Source organism: Curcuma longa, chromosome 4, assembly GCF_044706935.1.
Source record: "Curcuma longa cultivar G26 ecotype Majalengka, Jawa Barat chromosome 4, ITB_CL_G26_1.1, whole genome shotgun sequence".
NCBI classification, from domain to species: domain Eukaryota; kingdom Viridiplantae; phylum Streptophyta; class Magnoliopsida; order Zingiberales; family Zingiberaceae; genus Curcuma; species Curcuma longa.
The window spans coordinates 8,399,533-8,413,456 of record NC_133864.1 but is presented as its reverse complement, the minus strand read 5'-3'; the positions used below and the strand labels follow the sequence as shown (position 1 = coordinate 8,413,456).

Here is a 13,924-nt window from a genome sequence, read left to right as displayed (position 1 = left end):
CCTTGACCTCCACATTAAATGCGTTCTTGCTGATATTTTATTCCAGAGCTTGTATCCTTTTAGATATTGCCCAACAACATTAAGATAAGATGAGAGCCAATGTGGTTATACAAGCTTTATGAGATGGCATGATAGATATTATATTACAAGGCATATACTTCTGAATATGATAATTCATATGGTGCCACGTGGAGATAAATAACTACATTGCCAAAGAAAGGTTGTTCGTGATAAGTATAATTTTTCAAGTGCGGATTGAGTTTTGCAAATTCTATTATTATTCGCCATTTCTATTTATCTTAAAAAATCACACACACATATTATTTTAATATTTTATATTTATTATTTTGAAAAAAAATTCTCAGTTCGGTAAGAAAACCGTACTCGACGCGGTCTGCCCATTTTGAGATATGTATTTTTAAAATTAATCAGAATAAAATTAAATATTATATATTTTATAATATTTTATTGAAGAAGGAGCGTGCATCACTCCTCTCTCTCTCTCTCTCTCTCTCTGCGTTACTTCTCCCGGAGAAACAACCCTAGCCGAAGGTTGCGCCGCCGCGTTATCACTCTCACTCCCTGCTCTTCGATTTCACCTCATGGCGGTGCTGCAGTTTTTCCCTCCTTCCTCGCCCGTCGTCTCCGCCAAGATCCACGCCGTCGTCCTCTTCAATATCTGCGACTGCTACGTCCGTCGCCCCGACCAGGCCGACCGCGTGATTGGAACCCTCCTCGGTGCCGTTTCTAATGGCGTCGTCGAGATCAAAAACTCCTACGCCGTTCCTCACAACGAGTCCGCCGACCAGGTTCGTCCTCTACTTTCTCCTTGTTTGGTGTTTTTTTTTCTAGGAACATTTATATTTGGACTCATTGAGGATCTATAAGAAATGTGATTGTCATGTTGATTTCAATTATTATTTTATCTCAAGTATTAGCAGAAAGACCTTTATATGTTCTTTTATAACCTCTACATTTATGATTGCTTTTCAACTTTTGATCCCAGGTTGCATTAGATGTCGATTACCATCGCAACATGTATTTGTCTCACCTAAAAGTGAATCCCAAGGAAGTGCTTGTTGGATGGTAGGTTAGTCTATGGTTTTTTATGTTATCATGCACATAGTTTTCGTATCTAATAGTTTCGTAACACCTTTTTTATTATTTAAAAATGGAATACAAAACTTATGGGTTTATTTTTTTCTCTAGTTACCATTCTTCACCTTTTTGCATTAATTAAAAAATGGAATAAAAATTTATAGGTTTAATTTTTTCTGATAGTCACTGTCTTATATGGCTCATATACTCTCTAGATGGTGTCTTCTTAAGCTATTTATTTGATCATTCGTTTTCTTCTTGGAAGCTTTTCATCTCCATTAAATAATTAATAGCATTCTAACTAAAATTTTGACATTATTATTGATTTAATTTTTTCTATATGGACAAGCATTCCTCTTCAGTTAATAATGCACATTTCATGTTCTGAATTCTGTGCATCTCTATGACAAATATTAGCCTTTTGTATCCTATACTTCTTCAACTTTATCTAATGTGATTCTGAACTATTAATCCTGAGTGATATTTGTTTTAACATACTCTACCATTATTGTAAGATCTGATTTCACCATGAATGTTTTCTGTCAAAATAACAAGATTTTTGCAGCTTGCTTTTTGTTACTAGTCATGATTCTGTATTACCAACAATGTCTTTGGGGCTTGGGACTAGTTGTCATGGTGCTAATTTGTTCAATTCTAGTAGCTAGTTAAATCTGTTTAGTTCATGTCCTAAATGGAGGTTGAGTCATTGCCATGATTATTAACATTGAAGCAATTGGTAATAAAGTTAGATTTTTTTTTTTTCATCTTGAAAGCTACTGATGCCTCTTGCTATCTTAATCACAGGTTTTCAACTGGTTTTGGTGTTTCGGGTGGTAGTGCCTTGATACATGAATTCTATGTAAAAGAACTTAAAGAAGCACAGAGTTCCATTCCACCTATCCATCTCACTGTTGATACAGAGTTCAACAATGGGGAGGCATCCATAAAAGGTTATGTCTCTTCTAATTTGTCCCTTGGAGATAGATCACTTGCTGCACAATTTCAAGAAATTCCTTTGGATTTGAGGATGGTTGAAGCAGAACGGGTTGGATGTATGAACTTTGACTTGAGTACTTTAAATATTTTGCATTTATCTTGTTACTGTAGCAGGATAGGCTGGATGTTTGATCATGACTTAGTCTAGTCTTACATCTCGTGATTTTGTGTCATTATTGGACTGTGTCTAGAATGCAATTTAGGAATGCTATTTCTACAGTCTTACAACATGGTTTGATGCATTTCTAATTTTTAAACTTTGACCCTACTGATTCATGCCCTTTATATGTTTGCCCTTTTGGATGTTTTCAATCAAATTCCATTAATGCATCATGACAGATGGAACATCTCAAACATAGGCAAAAACCATACAATAATCTAAATGCAATATTATGTTGGAATAGCTTTACTGGATCAGTTTGTCTATAGTTTTAAGATTACGGTTCCTAGGAAATGGTGCATTGATTAATCATTTGTTTGAACTGTCCATATAAATTTTCTCGAAAGCTGCCTGACTAAATCAGAATATTTTTAGCTATAGCCCCAAAAGATATATCTACTTTACATCTCCTAAATTTTGTGAGGATGTGTTTTCTCCTTTTTTATATTACGAAAATTTCTGATTTCATCTTTTATTTTGTTATTTCCTTTCTGCAATATGGAATTTATTTCATCATTTATTCAGTACTAATAACAGGGTGGCATCCTCTCTTATTTTTATTGTTTCATTTGAACTACAAAGTAACTGCTTTCTGTTTGCTAGTTGACATCTTGAAGACTACTGCTGTTGATAAGCTCCCTAATGATCTCAGAGGAATGGAAGCTTCAATGGAGAGATTGTATTCTCTGCTCGATGAGATTTACAAATATGTTGACGAAGTTGTGGTAAGGGTCTCAACTGTCAATGGTCCTTGTACCTTTAAATTTATGGGTACACAATGTAGTTTTTCTACGATTTTCTAGGAGGGACGAGTAACCTCAGATAATGATATCGGGAGATTTCTGGCGGACACATTGGCTTCAGTTCCAAGAATGTCTCCAGCAGCTTTTGACAAGGTCTTCAATGACAAGATTCAGGTGAAGACTCGTTCCAAAATCATAGTTTTCGGAAGCGGTTGTTTAAATTGTTTCTTGCAACTCTTTGTATCCTTTACAAGATGCACCTCTACGCGATGAACAATAGGCTGGCCATATGTGCCTGCTGCATTTGTTTTCTTCCCACTGGAAGACCGCTAGAATTATTACGGACCGTCATTTTTCTATTTGCTTATGTGACACCCTTTTCTTTGTTACAGGACAATCTAGCTTTAGTTTACTTGTCAAGCCTTGTTAAAACACAACTCAGCATTGCAGAAAAGTTGAATACGGCCGCTCAGATATTGTAAAACATCAGTGGTTTTGCAATGAAGGCGCTAACGTTTTGATGAAGTTTTGTGATCTCTTGTTATTCTGTCTTCAGTTTTGCACCAATTGTCCATTGCGAGTAGATTCAATATTGTGTATACTGTGCCTCTCAGGGCACAGTATAAGTGACAAGGTATAAGTGATACAAATAGGAACATTTGAGATCAATCTTTAACAAGAGTGTTTGTGCAGTTGATTGATTCTTAGAAAGTTGGATTGTGAATTTATGCTTCTTGGATTTATTTTAGTCGGTGGGATTTTTTTTTTTTTTTTTTGAGATCGGATTGGTCATTTTTTAAATTAATTGATTTAAAATGTTGAATATATGAATTATATATTTATATTACATTTATGTATTTATTAATTTTCGCACTATATTTCCATAATATTTCGGACGTAGTATTATACGCATGTGTCGTCTGAGCTATTGCAAGCATTGAAATTCGACAGAATTAATAACAAACTATATTGATAAAAAGTTTATAAAATATATTACCTGACCAACATAGCAGTAGACTCATTTGGTTCTTACATTTGCACTAGTACAAGTCTATTGTCCAGTTCTTGATTATATTGATGAATCTTCAATCAAAGATAATTACTCTTGTATATCTAGACCGTTGTATTTGTTATTATTATTACCCATTGAGTTTCTAATGAATAGCATATCATTTATTAAGAGTTCAATAGTTCCTTATTTTTTATGTATAATTGTTATTCTTCCAAACGACCTTAATTCTAATTTTCTTGGAGTCCTTTGGTTTGCATTCGAAGCGTTTACTCATTAACAAGTGGGAGAAATTTGACAGAATTAATAACAAACCATTGATAAAAAGTTTATAAAATATATTACCTGAGCAACATAGAATTCAATAGACTCATTTGGTTCTTACATTTGCACTAGTACAAGTCTAGAGTTCATTATATATGAATCTTCAATCAAAGATAATTACTCTTCTAGACCAAATATTGTTGACCATTCTTCTAATGAATAGTGCATTTCCTGGGAGACATTTCCTTTCAATTTCCTCTTTAACTCTATTATCATTAATTTCTTATTGAGTCCAAGTATCTTAAAAAATATCTCCCAATCCTGTATTAATATAGCCTAGATCATCCTTAGACCATGGAGCTTTTTGTTTCAAGTCGATGTTATAATTACTAGTCTCTTTGTTCACAACATCACTAGAGTCGATGTAAATGTCATATTGATAATACCCATATTTATATTTTAATTAGTAGACAGGTGTCGCTCCTCTAATTATGATTCATCAGATTCAATGAAAGAGAGCACTTTATCAAGAATAAGATCTTTCCAACATGGATTAAGTTACTCAAAACAACAAAAAGTTGCATTACATTTACTTTAAAAAACTTATAAATTATAACTAATTAAATTAATACAAATTGCTAAAATTTCAAAAAGGAAGGACTTGCAGGAATGCATATGTCTGGTGTTGGTTATATAAATTCAAAATCAGGATCAGAATCATTTCATTGATCATCAAAATAAATTAGAAAATAAGAATGACTTATCATTTAACAATGCACATTTCAAAATTATCTTTCTACTAGAAAAAATTAATCCACAGAATATCATAATTAAAAATCGATCCATGGATACCTGCTTAATAACATAAATATCTTACCGTTGCACTATAGCCAACCAATGGATTGTGTAGGGTTGGCTAGAGAGGGGATGAATAAATTATACCTCATTATTGACATTCTCTTCCACAAAATATAAACTCAATTCATTGGTAACAAAGTGCATGTGTGGTATAGAGTGCTTAAATATAAGTAGCAAAAATAAAACATATCCAAATTGATAGAAACTTCATCTACCTAAATGTCCTTTATTCTTTTAATAACCACACATTAGTTTTCATCACTTGCATCTCTGAGATGTTATGCTTGTTACAAAGTAACACAGTTTAAACGAGTTTTTCATGTTTCCTTTTTGTTTGTACAATCGCAACAATTTAAGAACCAGAGCATGAATTATTTCACATCGGGGGAAAAAATACAAAGCACACTGAGTGGCACTAAGAAGATGATACGCCAGGTCTTTAGAACACAAAATAGAAGTGTCACGCCACTTTCCTATTTGTTAAAACACAAGTCATTGCAGAATCTTCAAATAGGAAGCAAATAATTAGTACCTTTCAAACACATGTTAGTTAAACATGGCGAAATCAGAAGAACAAGCAACTAATCAGTCCAGTATGTACAGATGCCTGGTCAACCTGCACACAAGTTGCGCTATGTTACTTGGTGTCGAGTATTAAGTGCGACATAAGTACAGATGCAAGAAGTTGAAAAATCCAAAAATTGGAAGTGGGAATCACTGACAATTCAGGACCAAATCCAATCTATGAATATCGGAATAGCAACCATGCTGCCGGAAAAGAAACCGTAGATCCCAATGAACAATTTAATATCAAACGTGAAGAGTGGATCACAACCAGCATTCTCGCTGGGTTCATTTGTATGTTTCATTAAAACATGACGTGATATCTACGGAATGAATCTTGTGCAACTGATGCTAGTGGTAGGAGATTTTCTAGCATAACACAAGACATGCTTATTCTGGGCATAAATTATAGATACTAATCTAAGAGTTTCTTGAAAGATAAACAATAAGGCCAATCGAGATTATAATACTATGATAAGCTCTTTTATTTTTATTGGTAGAACTATTATTGTGATTCTCCTCTATTATTGAAATTGAAGGGATGGCCTTATTCCTTTTGTGTTTCCCAAAAACATAAGAATCTACCTGGCAGTAACCCATCAGAAGTTGAGTCAGTCGCTTCCAAAATCCTCATAGCTGACTCCTTCGGAAATGGTGTCTAGTTTCTTGATGTCATCTTCTGAGTAATAAAATGTAAAAATTTGAAGGTCAAAAAAGACAACTCAGGGTGAAAAATTGCAAATGTGCATCAGAAAAGACAAGACAGTAACCTTCGAATTCCCTTCCTGGGGAGTCTGAGAAGTTATTTGAATCATGTGGAAGATAAGGAGATCTATCATAATTCTCCAAAATGTCTTTAAATAAACGAAATATTATGTTAGAAAATAAAACACAAAATGGAAATAAAATGATCCATTTGAAGTGAGATGATAGGAATCAACCAGCACAGTGAGTGAAATCGTCTGTTAAATCTGAAAAACTGAAATTTCGGGGAATATGACTAAATCCAAGTGTAGAAGTATCAATATCCAAGAGAGTATCATTTAATGGTTGCCCAGTCAATTCTGAGCTACTGAACGATCCAACTGAAGCATCGCCAATAGACTGGTGTGTGTCCAACATGCTGCTATCATTACTGAATGGAAACTCAGAATTGTTCAAGTAGTTAGGTTCTGACTTGACTAGCGTTCCATTCGTTCCCCGAACCCCAGTCATGTTGGAATCATGTGAAGATAACATAGTCATTGAGGGATTCATGCTCGCAGCAAGAATAGAGGAATCATTGTGAAGGTAGATTCCTTCTCGTCCTGATGGCCTTCCATTCATGATAGCATTTGGAAAACCTCCATCGCAAATCATGCCATCAAGCTGGGCAGACGTAGATGTGTGCTGAGGCATATAGCACAATGGAGATTGATGCACTAAAAGAGGTAATGTAGTAAGAATCTCCAATAATTTTCCATAACAAGCTGATTTTTAATTATTCACAGTAGTAATCATTAATCAATAAACAGTCCAAAGAAAGCATATTAATTTTGTTAAGATCTCAACATGGGATTCCATACTTTTGTTCTGCACATAATGGACTGAGGTCTTCACTCTTCACAATGAACTGAAGTTTGTCCATACATCTTTTTATTAGTATATTGAATATTTTTAGTTTTAAACCAATTATTTGTTAAAAAAACAAGTTCAAAGTAATACACGTTTCACCAACCCTAGAATACAACTCATTGTTACATTGACTAAAAACTAACCTGTAACAACTTGTCACTCATGTTTACTAGAGCTTAGCTGAGATTGCTTTTTTCCTTATCATAGCAGCAATCAGTATATGACCAGATCGTTTAGACATACAACATAAGTGCAATCAGAATGCCGTTATTGCCAAACCATAACAGCAATCAGTATGTGCTTTATTTTATCTTTCTATTCCACACAGTGAAAACTATCCTATTCAGATTTAGATAATATTATGTTAGAACTGAATTATCAAGAAAAGACTTTAAAACTTAAAAGACTTGTAAGTAAACATCTACAGATTTTAGTCTATGGTTTCTACTTAACAAGCATCAATTTTGACTTTGCTATCTTCAGATAATAAACATTAAAATATCATTTCAATTAAGTTATTCACAATAGGACATTTTATTTTTTTTAATAATGCTAACTGGATTAAACAAATGCATTAAAAAATAAGGCAAGAAAAAGCATCCCATGTAGTCTTTGATGACATAGTTTGGATAAAGCCAACACAATACAAATTGAGGAGAAACTGATTCCACATGATATTAGATGGCAGACTGGATCAGACAAATAATATATTATTAAGGCAAAGACAAAAATAATATCATGTAAATAATAGAAAACTTGTATGAATTGTGTAGTCACATCTCCAACATTAAAAACCATAAATTCTGTAGTCAATGTTGCCTCCAAACTACATTATTCTTAAACTGGATAAATTGAAGTATTCTCTCCCTTGTAGAAAATGTGAAAACACATACACCAAAGTATTCAAGAAAATATGAGAAGCATTACATTTTGTTTTGAAGAAATTAGTTCATTACTCTTTCTCCCGTCAAATGTATGCGACACTTAAAAGTGAAACAACAATTTTTAAACAAATCTATGATGTTTCCACTCTCAAAGTATGACACATCAAAGTATGGAAATTCCAAAACACAACCAAGTTATAGTTAATAACATAAAACAAATATGTTAAAAGGTAATATGGAAAAGAATAGGTGGATATAAAAATCACAATCCAAATTCAAGAAATCAAAAGGTTGAATAGAATACAAAATGGCATATCATCTAAAAATAATCCCAACAATTTTTAAGCAAGCTCCATGCAAGAGCAATACAGGAGTAATACAAACATAAGCCAATTACAATAGTCAACTAATAAGTAATATAAGAGTTTTAAAAGAAACATACTAGCAGAAGAATTAGACCCATTGGGCAGAGGCATGCTAGAAACACTAGATGGGCATGCTGTCTGCATCATCTCAACTTGTTTTTCAAGGAGCTTGTTGAAAACCATTATCTGATTCTTAACAATAAGTCTAACATGATATGCCTCAAAAAATTCTCGATTCTCTTCCTCGAGTTTTTGCCAAACTGTAGTGCGAAAAATGGGCAAAGCATTAGCATTTTATGACTAATAGCATTAATTGCCAATGACTGAAAAGCAAATCAATAATTATCCTGATGGTAACTTTTGAAATTCTTGCCAGCTGTAAATTAATCATATATTATTCATCAATCATTAAGTATAATTATCTCATACTCTCATATAGCGACATTTTGCAGATATACATGCAAATTGTCTAGCATTAAATAGCAGAAATCAGATATGTAGAATTAATTTAATGCCTCCAATTGTCCCTCCTCCTTTCAAGGCTCTATCATTACAGGAATTACTTTCATAAAGCAATATTGGATGATTTAATAACTCATGAAATCTTGTTTTAACAACTTGTAATATCAAACCAAATTGTTGCTTGTAAACCATACCGAGCATAATAAAGTTCAACTATATTGCTTAACATCACTACACTGCACCAACTCAAGTTTCATAACACTAATAACACTGAATGTGATCTGAAGTACAGATATATTTTTAACAATTTCAACTCTTTGCATAGCGTTCTTGCTGATACATTTAATAATTTACAAAAGATTAAACATACTCCACCAAACCGATATGAAATAGAAAAGTAATGTAAATTAGATTAGAATAACTTGAATAAAACCTCAATACAATATATTTCAAGCTATAAAGCATATTTATCAAGAAGCTACCAAGTTGAGTGAAACTGGGCTCTATCTTTGCCTGAATAGACAACGTGTCAATTACTTCTTTCTGATTCATATAGAGCTGCAGGCACCGCTCAATAAGGTTCTGAACCTGAAATTTCACAAGAAAGTAATAAACTGGAAAATGCATAGTAAACAATCTGAAAAACACACACACGAACACAGAAATGGTAAATGACATTGGGACACAAACACAGAAATGGTAAATGACATTGGGAATAAAAAAATTTAAAACAAACCAGATATGTTGATATGTTTGTGGTAAATAGATTAGGCCAAGATGAGAAAAGTCACAAAGCATCAAGCTGATGTGCTTAAATGCTATTAGTTTGTTTGTTATTTTTATAGAATGTGAGTCAGTGAATAGCATTTATTCAAAACATCATATTCATGATGATTCACGTGACTATAGAGAGCACATTCATAGCAACAATGGGAAAGAAGCAAATCATGAAAGGGCCAATTTTGTTACATGCACTTAGTAGAGCTTGACGGAAGGAAACATTGTTTTTTAAAAAAGAAAATAAAGCATAAAATATGAATATAAAATGAGCATACTTTAGACAATACATAAAGTCTAAACAAATAAAAAACATGACCCTATGAAAGATGTAGCCTAACAAAATTGAGGTTCCCTCAAGGCTCGTTAGGTTCAAGAGTGCATATCAGGAGACTATGATAGTTCTTATGGTTTGATGAGTCTACTATAATTAAATTGGATTGTATTATTTACTATTTTGGGTGATGTTGTTTAAGCTTAGCAACGTGTCTGCAAGTTTCTTAGGTCCAAAACCAAGATTTAGTTGAGCCTCTATTTACTAGCACTTGAAGCATGTGATTATTACTTTTGGGACTGACAGGCCATATAACCACAGGAAAATTATCCATACTGCAGAGTAGCTTAGTCACACTCTTTAGCAACCACCAAATAAAATGCCCCATTGAAGTCTATGATTGCTTAAATGAATTCCATATCATCAAGAAAAAGTAGGATGATTTGGTATCCCTTGAAATATTTGTACAATCAGGCAGCCTTGACAAAGTAGGATGTTTGTTTTATAAGTAGGATGTTCTTTAGTATTCTCCGTAGCTTAAGTACATTTTAAAAATGCATAATCTCTTTCATTTTTTTCTAGACAATTTTATTTTTTCTATTTTTTTCCAAAGTGATTAGCCGTGGCATGGGCTTTGCATGCTTTGAGTGAGATTTTTTTTTCTAAGATCAAAGAAGTATCATTGGGTGGGTGAGAATGCCATTGACAAGTGTCCTAAAATTTAGATATGGTCTTCAATTTAGTCTTACATTAGCAAGAGAGACAATATTCCTAGGTTAACTATGGTAATAAGGCAAATCTACCTAATTGGCTAATCAATTAGAACTGACGGACCTCTAACTGCAAGATAGCTTTTTTTTTTTTACCGAATCATATCATCGAGAAACAATCTTGTGGTGACCCATTACCTACAGCTCCATCCTCAAGCTCATTTACGAGGCAACTTTAGCACCCTAGCTTATTGGTGAAGAGCAGCGGTTCGCCCTACTACCACTCAAGTCTATGGGTCTAACAATTCAAAATGACCAGCACCTTAAATATGTTTCCCTCAATCCTTTTAACCAATGGATCATCTAACATTACCAACTTGGGGTTTGTGTGGGAGTTCCGTCTATATCACCTGGGCGCTTAGCATGGCTCAACGCAAAACATTGCTTCCGCTACACTCGCTTATCTACGGCCTACCAACTGAATCCACAAATGTTATCAAACAACTAAAAAAGGAAACGTGACCGCGATCAAAAGAAGCAAAACCTAACACGGCAAAAGATACGTACCAATTGTATGTCCTCACGGGAAACCTTTCTGACTTCTCCAGTCTCCATCGTTTCCCCTCGCTCCGGTCCCAAAACCACCAGGATCGTGGTCGCCGAGGACGGATCACCGAGACCTACCAAATCAACTCGTCAACCTCAGTTGATCATGGAAGAACGAAACGCGATCCGCCTGAAGAAGAAGGGAATCGAACTGGAGAGATTGCGGAGAGTCGAGAGGAGGCAGAAAGCCCTCGGGGCGGAGCTCGGCGGAGAGGTGGCGCTTGTGCAGCTGGCAGAGAGCGAGGGATTGGGGCTGGAAATTGGAATCGGGCAAAGAGGCAGCTGGAATCGGAGTGAAAAATGAGGGATCGGATCGAGCTCCACGTCGCACTTGATCATCCATCCAACGGCTCCCAGATTTTGTTTCTTTATTGGTGTTATTTTTTGTTTGGTTTTGGATTTGGACACGAAAATAGCAGGACAAAATGGACCTGATAAGGATTTAAATGGTTTCAAATATAATATATCCATTTAGCACATATTTTTTAAAATATATATTTTTTATAACCACATTATTTTAATGAAAAATTATTTCATATTTAATTTTTAATATGTTCGGACATCTAAAATAGTCCAAGGTGGCAACACTTGCGCGGTTATAGTAAAATAGATAAACAAACAACATGATTTTCTTCATACTTAAATAATAAATGGAAACTATTAAAACCGAATAAAATTTAAAAACCATGATATTATCAAAATTGATATACGGTACAATTCAATTTAGTTAACCTTGAATTAAAAATGATATACGGTGCAAACTAAAAAAAAGAAATTAAACTGAATTTTTAATTTAATTTTTTTCTTCACCAGATCGGTTTGGTGTGTAATAAAATTTACATTGGTTTTGATATGCTGAATTTAAATTGGTCCAAACATAATAAAATTTACATTGGGACCATTAAAGTCATAAATTCTGATGTTGATTCATCAACAACCAGAATCACTATCATTATTGGGACATGAACAATTGATTGCCGACGTCGACTATTATTTGAAGTGGCACCCAGAATGATAAGCAGTCGGCCTCCAAAATCGACTTGCTTCTAATTTCTATAAATAAACCTGTTCTTCAATTTGAGGTTAGAAGGCAAGCGAAAACTACATTCTTCCAACATCATTTCCGACCAATGCCTCCCAGGTAACATAACACTCTACTAAATTTCATTTTTTTGTTTAGCAGCTGATATATTAATACTCAAATCCAAACTGACACATTCAAATAACAAAAAAATCATATTTTTCTAAAGGATACTTTTTTTACAATAAATGGAGCCTAATATAATAATAAATCATGCAAAAGTTATTTTAACTTGTCTGTATTGTGTTTTGTAAAAAGATTAAACAATTCTCAAGGTAACAAAGTAATTTCATTTTTTTTTTATGTTACAGCAATAGTTATAGAAAGCGTAAACAAACAATTTGGATACTACATAATGGTAAAAGAATTGCAGCATAATAATAATCAAATTAGAAATCCTTTCAATAAATTCATTGTGGTAAAAGGTGAACTCGTATTTTTAACAGCCCCTCTAGGGTGACCCACACACTCTGAAAGTGAGGTAAATCACAAGAGACTTTTGTCCTAACACAACGACCCTTTTGTACGGAAGAGGTCAGACACCCAACGAGACATTTTGTATCCATTGGAAATTGACCCCAAGACCCATTATGACAAACACCTATACAGGAGATGCCAACCAGTGGTAGCTCCTTCCAATAGATTCATGATCCAACTCAACAGTGCCATAGAGCACTAAGATTATACCAACTAATTTACCTAAGTTCAACTATATTATATGTATTCTTTTACCACAATTAAGAAAACAAAGCTAAGAATAAACTCCATATATTATCGAAAAATAGAACAAAAGTGTTACAGGTTCTAATCCCACAGAATTGGGGAAAATACTAAAAAAGACACTGCCATTCAATTTGACTTATGATAAACATTTTGGTCATAGTTGCTGCCTACAAGTTGTAGTTTGCAAAATCCAAAAACTCCCCATTGTTTTCCACAAGTTGTGCCAGAGAAATTTTAACCTTCCATCCATTTTTGAAGCAAAAGCTTGAACATGTTTTTGACATAACAAAAATGGACTTCACTTATCGTGTACAACAGCAGCCGGAATCTCTATACGGTAAACCATGAACGTTACCAAATAGCTTATGTGATAGGTAAAAATCAAAGAGCGTACTTATTTTCATTATCATTAAAAAGGCACCCTATGTTAAAAAATATATTAAATGGGCACCCGTCCTATTTTTTCATTCCCCAAGTACTTTTGTTCAAGCACTGCTGTACAATTTCAGCCAAAGCTAGTAAAACATGCTCAAAATTAATATTGATTAAAATTGCTTGAATATTGGTTAAAACTCCTCCAATCTGGTCAAAACTAGTCCAGCTTAGTTAAAATTGATCAAATACTATTGGAATAATTTTGAAAAAACTACTACAATATGAAATAATTTTAATCAACCCTGCTACAACGTAGAACAATGGACTAAAACCGTTTACTGTAGCTTTAGCCAAAGTTAAT

General features: G+C 33.8%; 2 protein-coding genes across 3 annotated transcripts; one reads left to right on the top strand and one right to left on the bottom strand.

Annotated features, from left to right (window-relative positions):
* The first annotated feature begins 518 nt into the window (after positions 1-518).
* On the top strand, positions 519-3,687 carry LOC141826550 (eukaryotic translation initiation factor 3 subunit F-like). The gene is made up of 6 exons (XM_074713805.1): positions 519-809; positions 1,007-1,086; positions 1,903-2,150; positions 2,858-2,979; positions 3,058-3,171; positions 3,390-3,687. Exons 1-6 carry the CDS (start codon positions 603-605, stop codon positions 3,477-3,479), a joined length of 861 nt encoding a protein of 286 aa, XP_074569906.1. The 5' UTR covers positions 519-602; the 3' UTR covers positions 3,480-3,687.
* A 1,792-nt stretch (positions 3,688-5,479) lies between these two features.
* LOC141828210 (uncharacterized) lies at positions 5,480-11,680 on the bottom strand. 2 transcript variants are annotated; one of them, XM_074715589.1, is made up of 7 exons: positions 11,346-11,680; positions 9,500-9,605; positions 8,633-8,815; positions 6,634-7,113; positions 6,463-6,546; positions 6,278-6,368; positions 5,480-5,744 (listed from the first exon to the last, which is right to left on the bottom strand). In XM_074715589.1, exons 1-6 carry the CDS (start codon positions 11,391-11,393, stop codon positions 6,304-6,306), a joined length of 966 nt encoding a protein of 321 aa, XP_074571690.1. In that variant the 5' UTR covers positions 11,394-11,680; the 3' UTR covers positions 5,480-5,744; positions 6,278-6,303. The 2 variants fall into 2 exon arrangements, with proteins under 2 accessions (XP_074571690.1, XP_074571689.1); XM_074715588.1 differs by having other exon boundaries at positions 6,278-6,371; positions 11,346-11,674.
* Positions 11,681-13,924: the final 2,244 nt, after the last annotated feature.